General features: G+C 37.9%; 1 protein-coding gene across 3 annotated transcripts; it reads right to left on the bottom strand.

The window, feature by feature from the left end:
• Positions 1-1,184: 1,184 nt before the first annotated feature.
• Positions 1,185-22,080, bottom strand: Thap12 (THAP domain containing 12). 3 transcript variants are annotated; one of them, XM_076846614.1, is made up of 5 exons: positions 21,746-22,080; positions 13,283-13,403; positions 9,752-9,859; positions 6,345-6,381; positions 1,185-4,021 (listed from the first exon to the last, which is right to left on the bottom strand). In XM_076846614.1, exons 1-5 carry the CDS (start codon positions 21,832-21,834, stop codon positions 2,088-2,090), a joined length of 2,289 nt encoding a protein of 762 aa, XP_076702729.1. In that variant the 5' UTR covers positions 21,835-22,080; the 3' UTR covers positions 1,185-2,087. The 3 variants fall into 3 exon arrangements, with proteins under 3 accessions (XP_076702729.1, XP_076964951.1, XP_076702730.1); XM_076846615.1 differs by having other exon boundaries at positions 3,955-4,021; positions 6,287-6,381; XM_077108836.1 differs by lacking the exon at positions 9,752-9,859.
• Positions 22,081-22,518: the final 438 nt, after the last annotated feature.

The following is a 22,518-nucleotide window of genomic DNA, read 5'->3' as shown; positions in this document are numbered from 1 at the left end:
ATGATTTCTTAAGTCATTTCTTTCATGGTACTCTAGGATCATCAATCCATAAGCCCAAGAAAAAAGGTCACACAATGTCATTCCACCCCAGACTCAGCCAACCTGCTGGTAGAATGCAGAAAGCCCTGATGAGACAAGCAAAAGAACCAAGCAACCCACAAAATTGAGAGAAATGATGAACTGTTTCTTTAAGCCATTAAGTTTGGGTATGCTGGTAAGCAGCAAAAGGTCACTGATGACAAACTACCTAATCCTCACAGCACAATCTTAAAATAGGTTTTCTAGCTAAAACAAAGCAGGGTTAAAATTATTTAGAGGTCACATCACTCTCAGGAGGCCCTAAGAACTAGATGCAGGCACTGACAGGTCAGTTCTGTGTCTCCTTCACTGTCATCCTGCTGTCATGAACTTGATCAGTTCTTTCTGCCAAGGACAGCAGCATCTCATCTCTTAGCACTCTGGCTATAATAATAAGTCTTATCTTTTTATAAGCTACATGGGCAATGTGTCCTGACTGGATAAATTCACTGGGCTTGCCCATGACAGGAAATGCATTTTGGTTATAATTCAGACTCAGCACTCCAGCAAATGCACCCATTCTGTTTTCTGAAGCTCAAATAATCAACATAAAACAGTCCAGTGGCAGCTCTGCAATTAAATTCATCCATTTACATTTTATCCAGCAATAACACAAACCCTGTTAAAATAGGGATGAGGATGAGGCTCAGCAGTAGAGTGCTTGACTAGCAAACATGAAGCCTTAAGTTCAATCCCCAACACTGCAAAAGAACAACAACAAAAAACAACAGCAACCAAACTCGCTCTGCCCCCCCCCAAAAAAAACCAGTCAGGCAAATCATACGGTTAGTAATTTCTCAATTTAAATCAACATCTTTTTCTATACCCTAAGTAGAAAACACACATACCAAGACAACAACCCCACAAAACACTTCATTTTTTAAAAAATTATACACGAACATATCTTTGTTTATTTATTTATTTTTATGTGGTGCTGAGGATTGAACCCAGTGCTTCAAATGTGCGAGGAAAGAGCTCTGCCACTGAGCCACAACCCCAACCCCTTCATTTTGAAATTATGAAAATCATGAAGCTGGTTATCAAATATAGTTTAAAATAATTTACCATAAGAATGTTTTGGACCCAAAAAAATAATGTACCTGAACTTTAAACAAAATTCACATTTTATTTAGATTGAAATAAACTATACAAAATTGATTTTCTTCACCAAAAATAACAGCAATATTTTCTGTATTATTTCTAGATAAACCGCGAAACATTTATTTTGTAGGTTTTCCAGGTTTTGCTTATAAATCAAGACGAGGCAGTAGATATAGTCATGGAAAAAGAAAACAGACAAGTTGCCCATATCCACAGCCTCTGATTCTGTCTTGACCGTGAAGCAGAAGTGTTCACCATTTACCTGCTAAAATGAAGGTGTAGGCTTATGAAGATGTAGGCTCAACAAAGGAATGTAAACAGCAACAACCAGATGTGGAACAACTATAGCAAGCTCTTCCACTCAAATTTTAACTGTAACTTGTTCTTTAAGTTCTTTTGATAAAGACAAAATCTATACTGAAATCTGTTTGGTGAGCTCACAACTCTGGTTAATTCCCTTAATTGTCCATTACAGATTTTAACACACTTAAAACTCCTAATAGTCAAAGGTCAACAGTAGGCTTCATTGTAACATTTCATAAGATGCATTCTTTTCTTATACCTCCTCAATTTATTTCTTCAAAATTGATAATAATACCTGACAACTGGATCCATGGTAATAATACATTTTATAACCTAAAAGACTTAACTAAAACAATTTCAGAGTGCTACTAGCAGAGGTCACGCAGAGGTGAAATGTGGTACTTCCAATGCAGTCTTCTGGAAGAACAGACAATTTTTCAAAGCACGAGAGCTCAAACAGGTGCCATGTACATAGGCAGATTACCAATGGCTAATGTATTCATGAGGCCTGTAGGCAAAGATATTCAGTGATAAGTGACCTACATATACCTTACGGCTTTTCTTCCAAATATCAAATATAAGAGAAAGCCCATTTAAAAAGTCTTCTAGGTATTTTCAACAGTTTCTGAATTATCTGTAGGAAGCTCTGACTTAGTTGTATATAGTTTGATATATGTGTCTACCATTAAATCCAGATCATGTTTTATATCAAAATTTATGTTAAGCAAAGCCAAGTTACTTGACCTTTGGTCTGTCAAAGTGTTCCTCAAGTATGCTTTAAGACGCTTTCGTCCATTTTCATAGCGTTCATTCTCAACCTTCATTACAGGAAGAATACACAGGACCTTCAGCAAAGCATATACATTAGGAAAAAACTTGATATCAGGCAAATGAAGGGCTTCATAAATGGTGGATGGAAGCTCTATATCTTTCCCTCGATGTTTCCATTTGATTCTCCAACAGTGTAGCTCAGCTGAAAGCGTGTCGGGATTAGGCAAGTCACTTCTGTACATGTCAGCATGGTGCTCCTCTGATGTATTAAATTTGAGCTGTCCCATGACTGACGGTACAAGAGATAAGCATTTAAGAGCTTTGAGGTGCTGTTCTGAAAATATATCTTTAAGTTCCTGAATGATGTGTTCCACTGTTGGAACACTTAGGGTTTCTTTATAGTAACTTTCAGAGGTTAGCTGAGATTCCAGGTTACCCTGCTGAGCCCTACGAAATTTCCCAGGAAGTTTCATCTGAATATCAAGTTTGGTTGCTAAATTTGTTGCTTCCTCAAACCAAAACTCATGATAAACTTCAATATTTTCCATTACTTCATTGAGTGAATGTAGTACTGCAGTTAAGCTACTGGCAGCAAAGAAGACATCAGAAGTCTGTCCCTGGAGATTTTTCCCAAAGGCTCTTGTAAAAGATAAGACATTTTTAAGAACAACAATGGTAACAATGAAATCAAAATCTGTTACTGCACTACAGAGTACAAATGCTCGACCAGTTATACAATTATTCCATCTAACATTTGTGTCACTATTTATACCATCTAAACATAAAACAAGTGCTTGCAGGAGATCCACCAAAATTTCAAAAGCATCATGCCTGCCTGTCCACTGAGAATGGCAAATTTCCTTCAGTTCTTTACCCCTTTCTTCACTGTTCTGAAAAAGAACAGAAATTACATTGTCAAGTTCTAATAACAGTTGTGGTGATCGATGGAAAAAAGAACAAACTTCTTCAATTGTTCCTAATGCAACAGACACCCCCATCACAGGCACTGATTTTGCCAACCACATGTTTAAGGCACAGGAAGAGCAGAGTGTGTAGATAGCTTGAGGGTATTTCTCTAAAAGTCTAGAAGCAACAACTTTCATTTTGGAAGAGAATCCGCTAGACACAATGTAAGCCTGGCCACGACAATACTCCATATTTAGTCCCCACTTCTCAGTTATGGTAGTGTGAAATTTCACAGCCAAAATTTCTGCATCAGCTTCATAAGGCAGGAAGCCCACAAATTCTTCTCTCAAGTTATGAGACTCATCTACAAACCTCACCAACACGGGAAGGTGCTCTTCCCCTGCTATGTCCACCACATCATCAGTGATAATGGAAAAGAAGTGCGAGTCTCTCACTTCCCTGAGGGTTTCTTCCCGGATGCAACTCTCACAGATCTCCAGCATCTGTTTCTGTTGTGTTTTTGAACAGAACAATGTGTTAACTGCTGTGGTCTCAAAGCGTTTTCTCAAGACCTCTTCACCAGAATTTATCCGGCACTCCAACAGGGCCTGAAAGTTATCAGGAGTGAAGAGACCTTCTGGGATTTCATCAGCCTCATGCCCGTCCAGAGGTATATTTTGTTTTCCCATAAGAATCAAAATTTCAAATAAAGATTTTAAGTATTCTTTGTTTTCCTTCTCTTCAAGGGTTAAAGGCAAAATATCTTCATCCTGTTCATCACCCCCTTCTTCTGCACTGGGGTTCTGAGCATTGCTATTGTTTGTTTCTTTATGTTTTTGTTCCTGTTCAGAAGTTTCATCAACTGGAAAACAGAGAGTTAATTTTACAATCCCATAAGAAATCACACAATACAAAGTACATTTTTGGATTGGCTAATATTTTAAAACCATAAACTCATTCATCCAACATTCACAGCATCTATCTACTAGACCACAGAGGAAGACAGAATAAAACAAAGAAAATAGAAGGAGAAACACTGGGAACAGATTTTAATTATACGTGTAAATAAAGTTGGAATGATTTTTAATTAACATATATATTATACAGAACAGTGACAGTCCATGCCTTCTGAAGTAAAAGTAAATACTTATGGAGGACACTGTGTTTAGCATTTTGTGTGCATCACATTAATCTTTATTCAGGCAGATGGTATCAACCCCACTTGACAATAAATTACTTGCCCAAGGCCACAAATGCGTTTATAAGGATAAAAGTGAAATTCAAATTCAAGCTTGTCTAGCTCCAAGGTCCATACAGATGCTGTTTCTACCAAACCATTAAGCCACACTTTTATATGAGAGATGAGACAGTTATACAAACCAATCCAATATAGATTCATGTAACTGTTAGGGCTAATATTAGAAATCTTCACCTAATCTCACATTTGAATGAGAAAAGTGAGGCCCTATAGGTTAAGAGTCCTGCCGACAGTCATACTGGTCAGTGGCAGCCCTAGGAAATTAATCCATATCTGAAGAATCACCAAATCTAGCTCTTATATAAGACTATGAGAGGGCCACCAAAAACTGTACATTTTCACTGGGGGAAGGGAAAAAAGTTCAGAAGAGAGAAGTTGCATTTGATTCTGACCCGGATAAGAAGACATGAGGGCACTTCAGTTGGTAGAAAGTATTCCAGCAACAGCACCAAGATAAAACAGAGAAGCGGGCTACCCAAATACAAAGCGAAATCTGGTGTGATTAGAGGCTGGGTAAGCTGTGCTTCCAGGCCTGCCAGAGCAACACCAGGGTTGAGCAAGGGCAGGGATTACTCTTTCCTCACCCCTCCTCAGCTCAGAGGCCATCTATTCAGCATACACCACAAAGCAGTGTTTTCTACACTATGCAGGTTTTTGCGATCCAGAAAGCAAGAGGTTATCCTGGATGCCCGCCTGACAGCCTGTCTCCTTTCCTCCTTCCTATATTCCTTCTGACCTCCATTACTTCTCCACTCTCAATCAACAAGTATTAATTCTATTGTTTTATTTTTTTAAAGGGATATTCATTAAGGAGCAAAAACATAAGGTGAAAAGCTAGTCACTCTCCTTTGGACGTCTTTCTATATGTAAGTCATCTGTTTACAAGTTCCCCGAGTCCTGGCTTCCCTGTCAACAGTGTTACTCTTCCTACTTCCAACAGTGTTCCACATAACATGAAATGAGGTTCATGCCATCACCTACTTACAAATTCCTCAATGGTTCCCACTGCCACACCCTGCAAATTCTGGCCTCTATGGTCCCCTCTGGGTTCATTTTCTAAGTATCATGGTTTATCAGAAATTCCAATACCACCAAAGTGAGGGCACGTTCCCAAATCTAGCACCCTATTTCATGCCACTCTACTTTTGTATAGAATCTTTCCCTCCTTTCTTTGCTTGAGTCCATGTCTCCTTATCTATAAAGGGAGAATTAAAATATTACTTAACACAGAGCTCTGTGATAATTAAATGAATTAATATTAAGTACTTAAAATGATGATTTGACCTCAATAAAAGTTTACGTTAATTGTAGCAACAGGGGCTGGGGATGTGGCTCAAGCGGTAGCGCGCTCGCCTGGTTTGATCCTCAGCACCACATACAAACAAAGATGTTGTGTCCGCCGAAAACTAAAAAATAAATATTAAAAAAAAAAAAATTGTAGCAACAGGAGAGAGACTAAGAGGATAATAGTAATAACAGGAACAAAAACAACTTCTAGCTGCCATTCTTTGGCAAACGCTCAGGCATCAGCACCTGCCACTACATCCAACATACCAAGTGCCCCCCATAGCATTTATTTCTTAAATGTTTACCAAAAACCTATTATGCACAAGTTGGGTAGATATAAATGTCTGCCCTTCCTTCCCTGCCCTGGGATACTGTCTGTATTTCTGACACCTGAACCACATAGAAAGCAACACATTTTCAAGGCCAGCACAAGGCAAAGTGCGTAGCTTGGCAGAACTCAACAAAGACAAACTAAAGTAAGACTTTAGTCTCTGATAATTTCAGACCACAGGACAAAGCTGACACTCTTACATCCATTCTCAAGGTAGGTTGTGGACATAAAACATATTTATTTGTTCTTACCAGATCAAGGCCTTTTAAAAAGGCATTCAGAAGCTGAGTCATTAACACTATCACTTACTTTTTTTCTGTTTCAGTGTCCTGATTTCATCTTCACTCTAAATAACAAAAAAAGAAAGAAAAAAACGAACAAAAGAAAGAAAAAAAAACATGTTTTAGAAAACTAACCTCTAGTGTATCATCTTAAACTCAAATAAAAACCTATTTTGAATTATTTTACTCTTTCAAGAGCATAATTTATATTAAATATGTTCTTCAAACAGATGATAAGAAAACCAGAATAATTATTATTTGCTAATTACTCCAAGCTCATAATAAAGTCCTAGAGGGGAAAAATATATCACTTATTTTCTCCCTAAAAACCCTAACTTTAGGTTATAAGTGTTTACTAAATAATAAAGGGAATGAAAAGTATACCAAGGCATTTGAAATCAAATTCAAGAGGAAGTAAATTATCTCCCTTCCCAATCTAACCTTGGAGATACCTCCTAAGAGGGAGGCTGCTGAATTGTAGAACCTAACAAAAATGATGAGGATTCCCTGGGAAGTAGAATTAACAGAGTGCCAGCATGGAGAAGAAATGAATGCATATAGCATAGTTTATGCACTATGACCCCTACACAGGGTTAGATGGAGGAGGAACTTTCCAGCTGAGTCCTTTACTCTCCCTCCAAACCTCAGTGATAATCAGATCACAACCCACCCATTACTTTTGTGGAAGGAAAGTACCAGTGCCAGTTATAGCTGGGACCACACAGTACCCACTGAACAGCACTGGACATTCTGCTGATAAGAATGTCTCCAGGCAGGCCAACTTGCAACACTCCCTCCTTAACTGGTGGGCTGCCCAGTTACAAGGCTGGAAGACCTGGAAGTGTGCCTGCTATGAAGTATTTGATGTTTCCTAAGAGAGAGAGTTACAGGGGCATGACAGCTACTGGACAGGAAGTGATTGAGCTCCTCACCCCTGGTACAAATTACTAAGAAGAAAAGGCCCTTTGAAAATACTCATTAAAATAATATGTCAGCATTTATGTATAAGAAGTTTCAGAAAAATAGAAATAACAGAGGAAAGAAGTGCATGAAGAAATGAAAACTGAGAATTTCCCAGAATTTAAAAGATATAAGTCCCAGGGTGGGGAAGCAGCTTAGTGGCAGAGTGTTTATCTAGCATGCATGAGGCCCCAGTTTAATCCATAGTTCCACAAAAAAATAAATATGTAAAGAAACTGTAAATAAAGACATGTCTTCAGATAATGGTCAATATGCTAGATAAGAAAAAAATTCACACACACATACACACATATATATATAGTTCAATGAAATTTTAAATGTCAAATATAAAAAAAATCATAAAAGTTTTGAGAGAGAAAAGGTAACTCACCCAAAAAGAATAGAAATAAAGCTGGTGTCAGATTTCAACAGCAAGAATGAAGGCAAAAAACTAGGAAGAGGGCTGGGGTTGTGGTTCAGTGGTAGACCACTTGCCTAGCATGTGAGAGGCACTGAATTGCATCCTCAGCACCACATATAAATAAATTAATTAAATAAAGGTATTGTGTCCATCTACAACTAAAACAAAAAACTAAGAAGAATCTTCTCCCACTGACTATGTGCACCCTCAATGCATCACTTAGTAACATGTCAAATAAAAAAATATAACCACCCCACCTCCACAAATTAAGATGGGGGTATAGCTCAATCACAGAGCACCTGCTTAGCATACACAAGGCTTTGGGTTCAATCCTCAGCACCAAAAAAATCGGACATTTTCAAAAATTTGACTTTGTGTGTTCCTAAAAGTATTTTAATAGTTTCTTCAAAGAACCAGCATTTAGACTTATCAATGATTGCTGTTATTTGGCAGCTATTTTATTGGGTTTCTTAAATTCATGGATGGAACTAATTAATATAATAAAAATGTCAATTCAAAGCAATTATATAATGAAAATCCCGGAGATTTCTAGGAGAACTTGACACAAGAATTCTCAAATTCATATGGAGGAATAAAGGTTCACAAATAGCTAAGAAAGTTTTGAAAAAGAAGAGCTTAAAAATCACTCTATTTGAAAGTAAGATATATTACAAAACCATAGTAGTAAAAACAATGTGGCACAGATGTAAACAAACAATCCAGTGGAACAGATCCAGAAGCAGCTTTGTGTTAAACCTGGTATATAACGAAGGTGGTATTTTTATACCACTGGAGGAAAGGATGAATTCATTAACAAGATTATTGTTAGGGTTTGGATCTTAAATGTCCCCAAAAGGCCCACATGCCAGTCTGTGGCGTTGCTGGGAGGTAGTAGAACCTTTAGGAGGTAGGGTCTAGTAATAGGAATCTAGATCCCTGGGGGCGTGCTCTAGAAAAAATACAGTAGGACCCTGGCCCTTTCCTCTTTTTGCGTCCAAACTGCCATGAGTTAAGCCGCTTTGCTCCACCATGAGCTCCCTCCCAAAGTACTGTTTCACCATAGGCTCAAAAGCAACAGATTCAGCTAACAATGGACTAATACCTTTGAAACCATGATCCCCAAATAAACCCTTCAGTTGTCCCATATATTTGTCATAGGAATGGGAAATTAACATAGCCACATCAAAAACCCTAATTTTCCATAAGGAGAAATATAAAGTTAAATTTCACTTGGACACCATACAAAGTCCAAATGGACCAAAGATCTAAATATGAAATGTAAACAGAAGAAAATGAGAAAAATTAGATATTATCTTAAAAAACATATAATAGATGAATTGATAATGACATATATTAAATATACTACCTAACTACCTAAGAGAAATGGAAATAATAGTGGAAGAAGGAAACACAGTAAAACAAAATAAAGGCCTTGCCAGTGGCAATGAGAAACAGAAGCCATGAACTTAAGGAGTCTGAATAGCTTAATTTTGTTCACTTAAGGTCAACAAAAACCGAAAATGATCAGAACTGAAAAATATCAAAGGAATATAGAAATACATGTAAATTATGCTGTATTCAAAGATTTAAAGCTTTTCTAACCCTTGTCAATATTTTAATAGTGACAGAATCCTCATCTCTAAAACAATCCATGCCTCAACTTTTATCTCTTCCTTCTCTTTATCCCTTTGTGCTTGATTCTGGAAACCTACCCCAGTTCCATTTTCCATAATACCAAAGAAAAAGTAGCTCTTCTGATTATCCCCAGTTCCAAGAATAAAATGAACTAGTGGCCTGAAAGTGGCAGCACACTTGAGCCTAAGTTAACTAGTATCAACTGGTTGGCTAAATTCAAGGGAGGTTTTCCAATTTCAACTGTACCAAAACAGATTAATTATCTTACATCCAGTTTACTTAGTAATCATAGAATTTGTTTCCCATTATGTTACCTTTGAAATAGAGAACAACTTGGGTCAATTTTTAATATAAATGCACCTTTATTTGACTTCACAGTATTATGGGGAGGTGGGAAATCTGAAAGTACAAAGACATACCAATTCTTTTATTCGTTTTCTGTGTCTACTATGTGGATTGTTCAAATGACTGGTAAGATCAAATATTGTTGGTATTGCATTATCTCGAAGTACTGTCCTATAAGGACTCTGAAAAAGAAAAATGTGTTAATTCAGAGATGGTCCTTCAGAAAAAATAAAATTCTATATTAAAGATTTCTCCAGTATTTCTTTAGCTCTAATATACAGACTTGCAGTATCTGATGTCAATTTAAGTCGGTCTATACTTCTGTTTTTGTATTTGCCCTTTTGGTAATCTTACTATTATAAATTAAGAAACTGAATTGATAGTAGGTAAAAAAAAAAGGTACTTAAATTTTGTACATATATTTCTAATTCAGTTTCCCAGCCACTTCATCTGTTCTATCTTTCCATGAGCCCACCAGGCTATAGGATGTACAAATCTCCCAAATAACCTGCCCTCCTATATGTCCTACAACAATGCTTCCCTCCTTACCTGCTGTTCACATCACTTTTGCTAATATTACTGAGAAGTACCAAGGCACAGTGAAAATAATATTGCACTGGGACCCAAGAGATCTAGGAACTAATCCAACAGCCCCTTAGCTAAATTAGTTTCCTTTTATGGACCTCCTCTTTTGATTCAGGTACTGACTAGATCAACGTTTCTCAAAATGAAACTATGCACATATTAGTGATCAGAATGCTTGCCATTTCAGTTGTACCACTATCACTTCCATACGATCTATTTAGTTAACCTTGTCTTAAGCAACCAAAACCGTAAGAATAACCTTTAACAGGCTATTTATATTTTAAATACATATTATAAAATCCTAAGATAAAAAAAATAGACTCAAGAGCAACAACTCACATACATAATCATTTTTGCAAACCCTAAACTGGGTATTTTAAATTCCCTTCTAGCTCCAATGATCTTATTATTGAAGGATGATTATTCTCTATTTTACTTCTTGTTAATTAATACAACTTAGCTAGAAGCTGGATCCATACCTAGATGGTGACAGTTTTTCACAGTTGGCCCAGAACACGCTAGGTGGGACAGGAAGTTTATTAAGAGGGTAACAGATGAATAACTTCTATTATATCCTTGGCTAGTCAAAAGAAACACTAACTTTACTTTCTCCCTTAAGTTGTTATGGAAAACAGCACAAACACACACACACACACACACACACACACACACACACACACTCTCTCTCTCTCTTCATTTTAAAAACTTTCTTGGGAGCAGTAATTGTTTCAAAGCTGACTATTGAAGTATATTCAAATACATCAAGCAAAAATAATAACCCTTCTAAATAAGTTTTTTCATCCAGAGAACAGAGGTTAGAAAGGACTGAAGGGAAAATATGTATCTAAATGGAACAAATGATCTTGGGTTTTATCCAAAAGATACTACACTTCGGAAGGATTTCTATTCAGAGACAGTATTTTCCACTTCAATCCCATGCATCACAAAAAACACAAAGAAGGAAATATGATTTCTTAATGATACAGCTTCTAGCCCCTGGCTAGTGCTCCTGAGTCTACTGGGGAGTTTGATCAGGAATCAGTCAGAGACACAACCACTGAAAGGAGCAAAACCTCGGATATCCTAAGCTTCCCATCTTTCCCACTGAGCAAAAGTCTTAAAAATAAACAAACATATACACACATACAGTCAACTCTTGATATTTTAGCAATTATTAAGTAAAGGAAGGGATAAAACAGTCAATGAATTTTAAAAATTTGAATTAATTTGCTATTTTTTTTAGCAAATAAAGCAAAGACCAGAAAACAATGAGTCAAAAACATGACATTTTATAAATACTTATTTATAATTATACATGACAAAAAAGTTGTATGCAATTCATTTTAATTCAGTATCAAGATTTAATCTTTTTAACAGCTGATTTAAGGTTTGTACAAACAGTATTAATCTTACTTTACTTTGGGGGGTGGCAGGGATTGAACCCAGAGGTGCTTAATCACTGAGCCACATCCCCAGCCTGTCCCCCTTTTATTTTGAGATAGGGCCTTGCAAAGTTGCTGGGGCTAGTTTTGAATTTATGATCCTCCTGCCTCAGCTTCCCCAGCCACTGGGATTACAGGTGTGCACCACCATGCTCTGAATATTAATCTTAACTCTAGCATCAAAGATAATAAAACATTTGGCTTTGGCTGAATTAGTCATGAATATTTACTAATGAGTACATAAATACCAAACTAATGAGGCAAAAACTCTTAAACATTTTAATACAGATATCAGATAATCCAGCTTTTAATACCAGCATCATCTTCTACATACAGATAAAGAACATTTTTCACATTTGGGTTAATTTATTTGAGACTGGCAAATCATTCAGAAATTATAAAAACAAAATCTCACCTTTTTGTTCTATGCTCTGACTAAACAAGAATACAAGAGTACACTACATTTTAAATTTCTCACATTGATATGGTTGGATTATCCAATTAAAAAACCATATTTATGACTAAAATAAAAATGCATAGGGCATTTAAATAATTTGGGATATTTTTACTCAGTGTCAAGAACATAAAAGCAGTTTGCCTTTTAAACATATAAAACCTCTTATTTTGGTTGATCATTATTACGCTCTTAACAAAGCAAGGCAAAAAAATATCCCTCAAATATTCGTGATTAAACTGTTGAACCGGAATTGGCTCACCTCCCAATGACTTCACAAGTATCTGCTTCAATTAATTTTGAGAAATAAAATAACCCAATCATTCTTTAGTTTTCTGATGCCTCTGCAAAATGTATCTGAAAAAAATATCAAAATAAATTGCTGCATAACAATATATAGTGTACCTTCAAATAAAGTTTATCTCGATATCTGAGATGATACATTACTTATACCTAAACAAGAACACTGTATATATTATTTACCAAAACTTTGTTCCTTACTAATTATAAAGTGTTTCACTTTTGCTTCATTTCAATCAAATCTGACCTATTTGTGCCCTTTATGCATCACAGCAGTAACAGAATCCTAGAGGGTTAAAAATCTAGGTCTGGTCTAATCTCATTAGAAACTGGGGCCCAGAAAGGGGAAGGTCTGAATGCAAAGCTTCAAATTGATGATGGAGATGTTTTTTTCAAATTACCTATGATTTATTTCCTACAGTATCTAGCATGTAAAAATTAATTAAGTGTTGGTTCTAAGAGTACATTCAAAATATGAAAACAAAGAGCACTACTCATAGATGAAGATATCACTTATGAAAAAGTTCTACAGGAATTGCTCCAAGTTAAAACATCATCTTAAACACAGTATTATGATCATCTAGAACTGTCTAGAGGATTAAAAGTGGTCACTTCTGGTGAGTGGGAAAGGAGCATCAGGAATAGGGGAATTAAGAAAACCTCAGAATTTTTAGAACAAAATAGAAGCTATTCCACTCCAAATTTATTTTCATTTTTTTTTTTTTTATAATTGTGGGGTAGAGGGATATCTTTCAATTATTAAAACTTACATTTCCAATCAGACAGAAAGAGAGAGAAAGAAACCAAGTTCTCCTATTACTTACAGTTCTACAGATCATAGAGGTCTCGAAGTGTTTGGCACATAATCGATAATGTTTATTTAGTTGATCAGGTGTTTTATCTTCCAAGTCAGCTCTCCTACAATTCTCCACCCACTTCTGGCATCTATAAATAAAACCAAAATACAATCACAAAACATGAGCTAAACGTTTAAATTTCAGCATTTGGTTTTAAAGCAAATACATATTAATAACAATGAGTTCCTGCTCCCCTCCCCTAGAATATAATTTGGAGAAGTTGATTAATAACAAAGTGAGAGTTGGAAGGGGACCTTAGACATCATGTAGTATGAACCTTTTGATTACAGACAAGATTAAGATGTAATGTGCTTAGTTATGTCCAAATTCAGCAGCAACATCGTTGGAGACGACTCAACCATCAACAGTAAAAGTGAAAAAGTTGTACAAGGGGCTGGGGTTGTGGCTCAGAGGTAGAGTGCTCGCCTAGCACGTGCAAGGCCCTGGGTTCGATCCTCAGCACCACATAAAAATAAATAAAATAAAGGTATTGTGTCCAACTATAACAAAAAAATAAATAAATATTAAAAAAAAAGTTGTACAAGGCCAAAAGTCTAATATTCCTTTCAGAAATTAAGCAAATGAAACAACACCATTACTGCATAAAATTAGCAGGTAGAAGTTCAATATATAACTAGAGTTTCTTGGGGAAGCATAAAGACTATATTTAATCTAAAATGATACACAAACTAGATTACAAGTTCCATGAATGCAGCAACTGTGTCTACACCATCCAACACACAGAAAATATTAAGATCCTGAACAAGATAAAGTTCATGTCCTCTTAAGTGCTTAACTAAGAGGTTATTTGCAGAATTGTAGCTCAGTGATAGAACGTTTGCCTAGTATGTGTGAGGCACTGAGTTTAATTCTTAGCACTGCAAATAAATAAATGGTCCATTGGCAACTAATTTTTTTTTTTTTAGAAAAAGAAAACACTAACTAAAACCACAACCAAATATTACTATATACCCAAAAGAATGATTATAGTATAAAAGGCATAATACCAAATGTTGGGGAGGTGAAACAACTTTACCCATGGACAAAAGAAAGGATAAACTGGTATGTTCATTCCATGGAATGGGACTTGCCGATGCAGTGAACAAACTGCCTGTGATCACACAAATCATGTTAAGTGGAAGAAGCCAAAAATACATATTATGTGAACAGGCAAAACTCATCTATGGTTTTGTTCAGAAAAAGTTAACACAGATCATATGCCTAAAATTGCCTTCCCCAGAAAGGCTTGTTAAAGAGTGTCTGGGAAATTAGCTGGTAAATAGTTCTCTACACTGATATAAAATACTTCCTAACTGGTAAGGTGGCACTGTGCCTACACTGTGCAAACAATATGATTTATAATGAATAACTGCCCTCCTTCTGGGAGTCTGGAACTTTTGAATATACTAGGCAGAAGTTGCTTATTGACCAGGCCCTAATAAAAACCCTGGGCACTGAGTCGCTAACGGACTACTCTGGGGAGAAACGGAGCCCATAGACTGCTGCATTTCCTGGGGGAAAATGGTCTCTGAACTCTATGGGAAGGATAAAGTATAAGGAAGTCTCAATGAACTCCTCTTAATTCTGCTGGTGTCTTTCCCCCTCATGATTCAGATGTATACCCTTACTATAATGCTGTAATATATCTTAGCTATGAGTACCACCACGTGGAGAGTCCCATGAGTCCTTCCTATGAATCTCCAAAGAGGGGGTGGTTTAGGGTTCCCCAACACAGTGAAAGTCAGAACTGCAGATACCACTGGAGAGAGGTAACAACTGGCAGTAGGCATAAAAGAGGCCTCTAGGATCCAAGTAATGCTCTGTATCTCAAAAAAAAAAGCTTCTCCTCGTTCTTCTCCCTGCCTCCAAAACCTAACTTACCTAAATTATGTGAAAGTATACTAATCTAAAGTAGTTATTGCTAGAGCAAATGAGATAATGACTAGGAGGGCCACAGAGGAAAAGGAGTTTGGAGTGCTAGCAATACCCTATTTAAAAAAAAAATTTCATGGACATGTCATTCTGAAAGTCCAAACACGATTATGATTTGTGATCTGTGCATGTTTTTATAAAGTTATAAAAATTATTTATGATCACAGTCTTTCCTACATACATGTATACATGTATATATTCTTAATATATTATTTATATATTTGTGTGTACATGTAGTACACACACATACATTCACACAGTTATATAAGTATCTCTCACATTTTTACCAACATCTCCCGTTTCCCAGCTTTGTCATTGTTTTGCTTCCTGTATTCCAGACTGTCGGCTTTTCCTTTAACAAAGTGGATTCACATATTTCTTTCCATCACTAATACCATTTTAATCTATCAATATATATCATTATAGACATTAAAACTGAGAACAATTTAAAAATGTTTATTAATTCATTAATAACCTCCTTTCATGTTAACATATGAATATTGTAATGGAAATATACTTTCAAAATAAACCACATACTTTGGATTAGACAGAGGGGAGGGAAATGAGGGGAGAGGATGTGGGGGTAGGAAGGATATTATGATCTTATGTGCATATACAAGTACATGACTGGTGTGACTCTATATCACGTACAATGAAAGAACGAGAACTTATACTCCATTTATTTATGATGTATCAAAATGTATAACTAATTTAGAACAACAAAAAAAACCCCACATTTAGTGAGAATGATATTTTCCATCTCTGCAATTCTCTTTAATATATAACTTAAAGATAGATTCTCAGCTCTGCTTCTGTTTTTAATATGTCCACGAATCCAGCCTTATATTAATATGCAATTTTTAAAAATATATTTATTTTTTTGGTGTAGATGGACACAACACAATGCTTTATTTTTATGTGGTGCTGAGGATCGAACCCGGGTCCCGCCCATGCTAGGCAAGCCCTCTACCACTGAGCCACAATCCCAGCCCCTTAATATGCAGTTTTATTTATTTATTTATTTTTAAAATAATTTTTGAGAGAGAGAATTTTCTTTAATATTTATTTTTAGTTTTTTTCGGTGGACACAACATCTTTGTATGTGGTGCTGGGGAGCGAACCCCGGCCGCATGCATACCAGGTGAGCACACTACCGCTTGAGCCACATCTCCAGCCTAATATGCAGTTTTAAAAGGCTATTAAAACCTCCTCCCTGGCGGATGTGGTGGTACAAGCCTATAATCCCAATGATCCAGAGGCTGAGGAAGCAGTAATCCCAAGTTTGAGGACAGCCTCAGCAACTTAGCAAAACCCTCAGCAATTTAGTGAGACCCTGTCTCAAAATAAAAGAACTGGGGCATGTAGCTCAGTGACAAAGTGCCCCAGTATTCAACCTCCCACTACCCTAAAATTTTTTTAAAAAAATCTAGAAAGCGCAATACATAACATCCAAGCAATAATGCCATTTTGTGTTATATATCCCCCAAAATTCCACTGCATATTCCTGAGAGCATGAGCATGAAAAAGAACAATAACATCAGTGTTATGAAAATAGCATTGACACTGCAGACTCCCTGAGAGTTTTGGGAACTGCTAAGGTCTGAATGTCTGTATTCTCCCCAAATTCACATGTTGAAACTTAATCTCCAGTGCAGTGCTTTTGGAAGGTGGGTAATCTGGGAGTGATTAGGTCGCGAGGGCAGAGCCCTCAAGAATGGGTTTAGAGCCCTTATAAAAGGGACCCAAAAGAACTTGTTTGCCCATTCTGTCATATTAGGATACAGCAACAAGGTACCCACCAATGATGCTGAAAGCAAGCCCCTCACCAGATAAATCTGCTGTCACTTTGACCTTAGAATTCCCAGGCTTCAAAACTGTGAGAAATAAATTCGTTGTTTATAAATTATCCAGTCTAAGGTATTTTGTTATAAAATTTGTTGATTAACAGATTACTTGGTCTAAAATACAAACCTTTGTGAATCTCCAGAAAACCACTGTTTTTTTTACAATTTTACAAGACAGAGAACTCTCAATTAACTTTGATTAAACTGCCAAAGGAACCTGGAAGACAACCATCACCATCACTGCCTCATAGGCAAGTAGGCACTAACTGTCTGAGACGGAAGAAGAGTGCTTCAATTGCCCAACTCACTCTAATGGGTGCAATTAATTGATTTGGGCCTGAGCCTGGCTGAGAGCTGCCCCTAGGTACCTCCTGCCAAGACTCTGCTTAGGCAAGCTACCCTGAGACAACCAAAATTTCAGGCAATAATTTCTTAACTTTAATTTTCAGTAATCAGTGACCTCCATGCTCCTGCCCTAAGCTAAGCTGATCATATAATTTCACTTAAAAGAAAAGCATATCAATGGCATTTTTTCTAAACCAATAAGAACTATTATGTATGTAAAATTGTACATTTTGTTCATTACTGATTATGCTCTTGAATTTTTAATTATTTCTAAATATCTGTTCCTAAAAGTGTACATGGAATTTATAAATATGATAGATGGGAAATGCACTGTTTAATAGCATTAAATATATTATCTTAGTTGTTAGTTAAAAGAACTACTTCTTTGTACAGATTAACTGTGGGCACAGTGAAAAGGAAACTGAAAAGTTACTTTGAAGACATTATGTTAAATAAAATAAACCAGACATAAAAAAAACAAATCTTATTATTCCACCTATCTGAGGTACCCAGAACAGGCAAGTTTACAGAGACTGAAAGTGTATTAGAAGTTACCAGATACTAGGGACAGAATAATGAGAATTGACACTTCAAAGTTATAGAGGTATTTTTTTGGCATAATGAAAATGTTTTGGAAACGGTGGTGATTGTTGCACAACATTGTAAATATAATCAATACCACTTAACTGTACACTTAAAAATGGTTAAAAATGGGGCTGGGGTATAGTTGAGTGGTAGAGCTAGCATGTGTAAGGTCTTAGGTTTGATCCTTAATACCACAAAAATAAAAATAAAAATGGTCAAAGTGATCGATTTTGTTATATATACTTCACCAAAAAATTTAAAATAATGTAATATACCAAAAGCCATTGAATTATACACATTAAATGAGTGAATTATATGTGAATTATATCTTAATAAAGATTTTAAAAAAAGAGTTCAGAAAAGTTTATTATTTGGTCTTGAACTATTCAAAGGGCTCTTACATGAAACAGGGAACAGACTTGCTCAGTGTCAATCTGGGGACAAAACTAAATCTCCAAAGCATAAATGACAGGAGGCAGATTTGCACTCAAAACAAGGAAGAAACAATAGCTGCTGCTGTCCAGGACCTCTAGATGTCTCTCACAAAGAAACCTGGAGTATTTTAGCAAAGGCAGATACCACCTGTCAGGAATGCAAATGGCTCTCCAGAGTCCATAAGTGCCTTTATGGTGAAATGCAAAACTGGATTTGTTTTGTTTTCAGGAAAGAGTCCTTATTTTAGATTCTCAAAAGGGACAATAACTCCAAAGAAGGTTAAAAGCCATGACTACTGAGGGAATTTCAGCATTCCAAGAAGACTCTACTAGACCTAAAATTCCTTCCAAATCTGAGAATATAATCCCCAATAGACCATATTTCCCTGAAAGTAATGAAAAGAGCACTCAATTACATATGGACAGAAATCACTAGTATCCCTTAATCTGTTGTTTCCCATTCCTCCTGTCCTCCACTCCTTGGCATCCATAAATCTGCTTTCTGTCTATGGATTAATCTATATATTTATATTTTATATAAATGGAATCATACAATATATGATCTTTTATATCTGGCTTCTTTCACTTAGCATAATGTTTGAAGTTCACCTATATATCAACAGTAGCAGCACTTCATTACTTTTTATGGTAGAACAATATTCCACTGTATTAGTACATATTTTGTCTGTTCATTCAAGCACTGACAGACTTGGGGTTATTTCCATCTTTTTTGAGTATTGTAAGCAGTGCTACTGTGAATGTGTGGTATGTGCTTTTTTAAAAAAAAAATTTAAACACCAGTTTGCAATTCTTTTGGCAATATACCTTGGAATGGAACTGCTGGGTGGTATGGTAATTCTATGTTTAACTGTCACCTCACTATGGTTTTGATTTAAACTTCCCTAATAACTAATAGTAGGGACCATCTTTTCAAGTGCATGTTAGTCATCTGTATCTCCTCTTTGGAGAAATATCTATTCTGGTCCTTTGCCCATTTCCTCACTGGGTTATTTGTCTTTTGATTGTTGAATTTAAGAGTTTTTTTAAAAAAATATATTTGTATTCTAGACTCATCCGTTCTATTCTTTACAAACATCTTCTTTCATTCTTTCCACCTTCTTGGTAATGTCTCTTGATAAACAAAAGTTTGAGTCAGATGTGGTCATGCAGGCCTATGATCCAGTGACTTGGAGATTGAGGCAGGAAGATCACAAGTTTGAGGCCAGGCTCAGCAATTTAATGAGGCCCTAAGCAACTTATCAAGACACTGTCTCAAAAAAATAAAAGGGCTAGGAATGTGGTTCAGTGGTTAAGCACCTCTGGGGTTCAATCCCCAGTACCAAAAAAAAAAGTTTATTTTGATGATGCCCAATTCATGTATTTTTCCTTTTATTTCATGTGTTTTGGTTTCATATCTAAGAATCTGCTGCAAATTCCATGATTTCTTCTAAGAGTTCAATGGTATTAGTTTCATGTTTAGGCCATTTAAATATTAGCCATTTTGAGTTCATTTTTGCATATGATATGAAGACAGATATCTATTTTTTAATATCAAGCCTTTCAAACTTCACATGACCCAAATCAAACTTTTAATATTCCACCACCAACTCTACTGTTCCCAGTGTTTCCTGTCTCAGTAAATGCTCAGGTTAAAAATTTCAGAAGTCATTCTTGATTCCTTTTTTTTTTTTTTTTAAACCTGTATCCTATGGACATCATCTTCAAATCTTATCTCAAATGAAACAATTTGCTACCTCCTCTTTTACTAATCTGGATTATTGCAATAGCCTTTAACTAGTCTTACCACTTTGCCTTTGCCTCTCTATAAGTTAACAAGCAGTTAGTGATCCTGTTAAAATTTCTCTGCTCTAAACCCTATCTTAGAATAAATGCCAAAGTTTTCTATGGACTACAACTTCCTGTACAATTTGTTCCTCTTATACATACACTTTCTGGTTGCATCAACAAGCATGCCCTGTCTTTGCACTTATGGTCTGCTGAGTCTGGAATGCTCTTCCCCAAGATATCTTCATGGCTGGCCCCCTCACCTACTTCAGTTCTTTGCTCAAATTCCCCATTTTAACAAGGCTTTCTCTGATCACTCTACTTAAAATAACAATTATGGACTGGGGCTGTAGCTCAATGGCAGAGCACTGGCCTAGCATGTGTGAGGCACTGGGTTCCATTCTTAGCACCACATAAAAATAAACAAAAAAAATAAGGGCATGCTGTCCATCTGCAACTACAAAAATAAATAAATAAAAACGTAAAATAGCAATTATGCCTTCCCTGCTACCACTAATTTCCCTCCAATCTTTGCTTCATTTTTCTCCATGGTATTTATTACTATCTGACACACTATTGTATATATTTTACATGATTGCGCCCCCCACCCCCAGAACGCAATTTCCTTGAGTAGGGACTTTTGATTTTTTTCAACTGTACCCACCAGTGCTCAAAACAATGCCATGCACATAGACCTTCAACAAATATTTGTTGAATTAATAAATAGCATGCTATAGCTATATCGTAACCGCCTTTTGATATATTCCCCCCCAATGACAGCGACACTGGCTCATTCACCTCTGTATTCCCAGCACTTAACATTAGTGTGCGGCACATAGTAGGCAATGCTTTTAAATGACTGAATCAACAAGAAAGGCCTATGAAACATTCTCAATCTTTCCAACAGTCCCTACTCTATCACTTCCTAAATATAAGTTCGATATGTGGGTTACCTCAAAAAGGTTTCAATATCAATTCCCACGCCCTCACGTGTATTCCCAGATAGCCCCACAATAACCAAGAGAGATTACGAGTAACGGTCAAAGCCTGAACTTTATCATTGTGTAATGACAAGTCCGAAGAAAGGAATAGTGGCCACCAGACTCGAGATCAAAGCCGGCGGGCGGCAGGGTTCCGAACAGAAACGCTGTCTTGGGGTGGGGGATGGCAAGGAGAAAGAAAGGCCCAGGTGACCACAACTGGAGTCCAAGTCCCAGTTTGACAGCTCAAGAAATGAAAGCCCAGAGAGGAAGGCGACTTGCCCGAGATCACACAGCAAGTCAATCAGGGTGAGAACCCACCTCATCCCGCCTCCGCGCCAAACCCCAGCCAGCGCACGTGCTCCGAGGTCCCCTCCACCCGCCGGCCAGCAGTGAGTCCCTTCTGTGGTTCAAGACTAGCGGACAACAGTGTGCGGTACCTCCCAGGGCCCTCGGCCCAGAGCCTGCGGCCGGCAGCGCGCACCGCGCAGGTGGGCCCGGCCGCCCGCTCCAGGGCGCCCTTACCTGGCCGGATCCCGCGGGAACCTGAAGAAGGCCAGGTCGGACTGCGTGCTCTTCCGCGTGCAGTTGGGGGCAGCGCAGAAGTTCGGCATCGTCGCCCGCCTGCCGGCCGGCCCAGCCCTCCCCTCCCCGCCTCCTCAGGGCAGCCACCCGCCCGTCGGGGCCGGGGAGGGGAGCCAGGCCGGCCGGCCGGCTCGGCAGGGCCGGCGCGCGGGGAGGGGCGGGCGCGCGAGAAGCCGCGAGGGGCAGGAGGGGCGCGCGGTCCGAGGCCGGGCTGGGGACGCGGCTCCACAGTGCTGTGAGCGGCCGGGAGGATTTACCGCCGCCGCCGCCGCTGGTGCACCTCCCGCCCGCCCGGGACGCTGCCGCCTCCTTCCCACAATGCACCCTGGCGCCCGGGGGTGCCCTCTCTTCCCTCAGTCTTCCTCCCCCGCCCTCCTTTCCGTCGACTTCCCCGCAGCTGGGCACGCGCACGGAAGCGCGCCTTTGCCGGGGTGCGGCAAGGCGGAGGCGGGGCCTGGCATAGGCTACCGTAGTGCGCCTGCGCACAGCCTAACCCTCATGGAGCGAGTTGCGCATGCGGGACAGCCTTTCGGGACTCTGTAGCTGGCGGGCGCTAGGTTCCTCCGGTAGGTTTCGCGTGTGCGGGTTTCTGCAGATCTGGGGCGAGCTTGCACGTTACATCACCATTGCATCTTTCCTTGCTTGTTCAAGTTGCCACCACTTTAGACGTGTATGGCAGAAGTCATAGAGCCGCGGAATTGGGACGATCTTGG

The sequence above is a fragment of the Callospermophilus lateralis genome, chromosome 2, assembly GCF_048772815.1.
Source record: "Callospermophilus lateralis isolate mCalLat2 chromosome 2, mCalLat2.hap1, whole genome shotgun sequence".
Classification (NCBI taxonomy): Eukaryota; Metazoa; Chordata; class Mammalia; order Rodentia; family Sciuridae; genus Callospermophilus; species Callospermophilus lateralis.
This window is presented reverse-complemented; position numbering and strand designations above follow the sequence as displayed.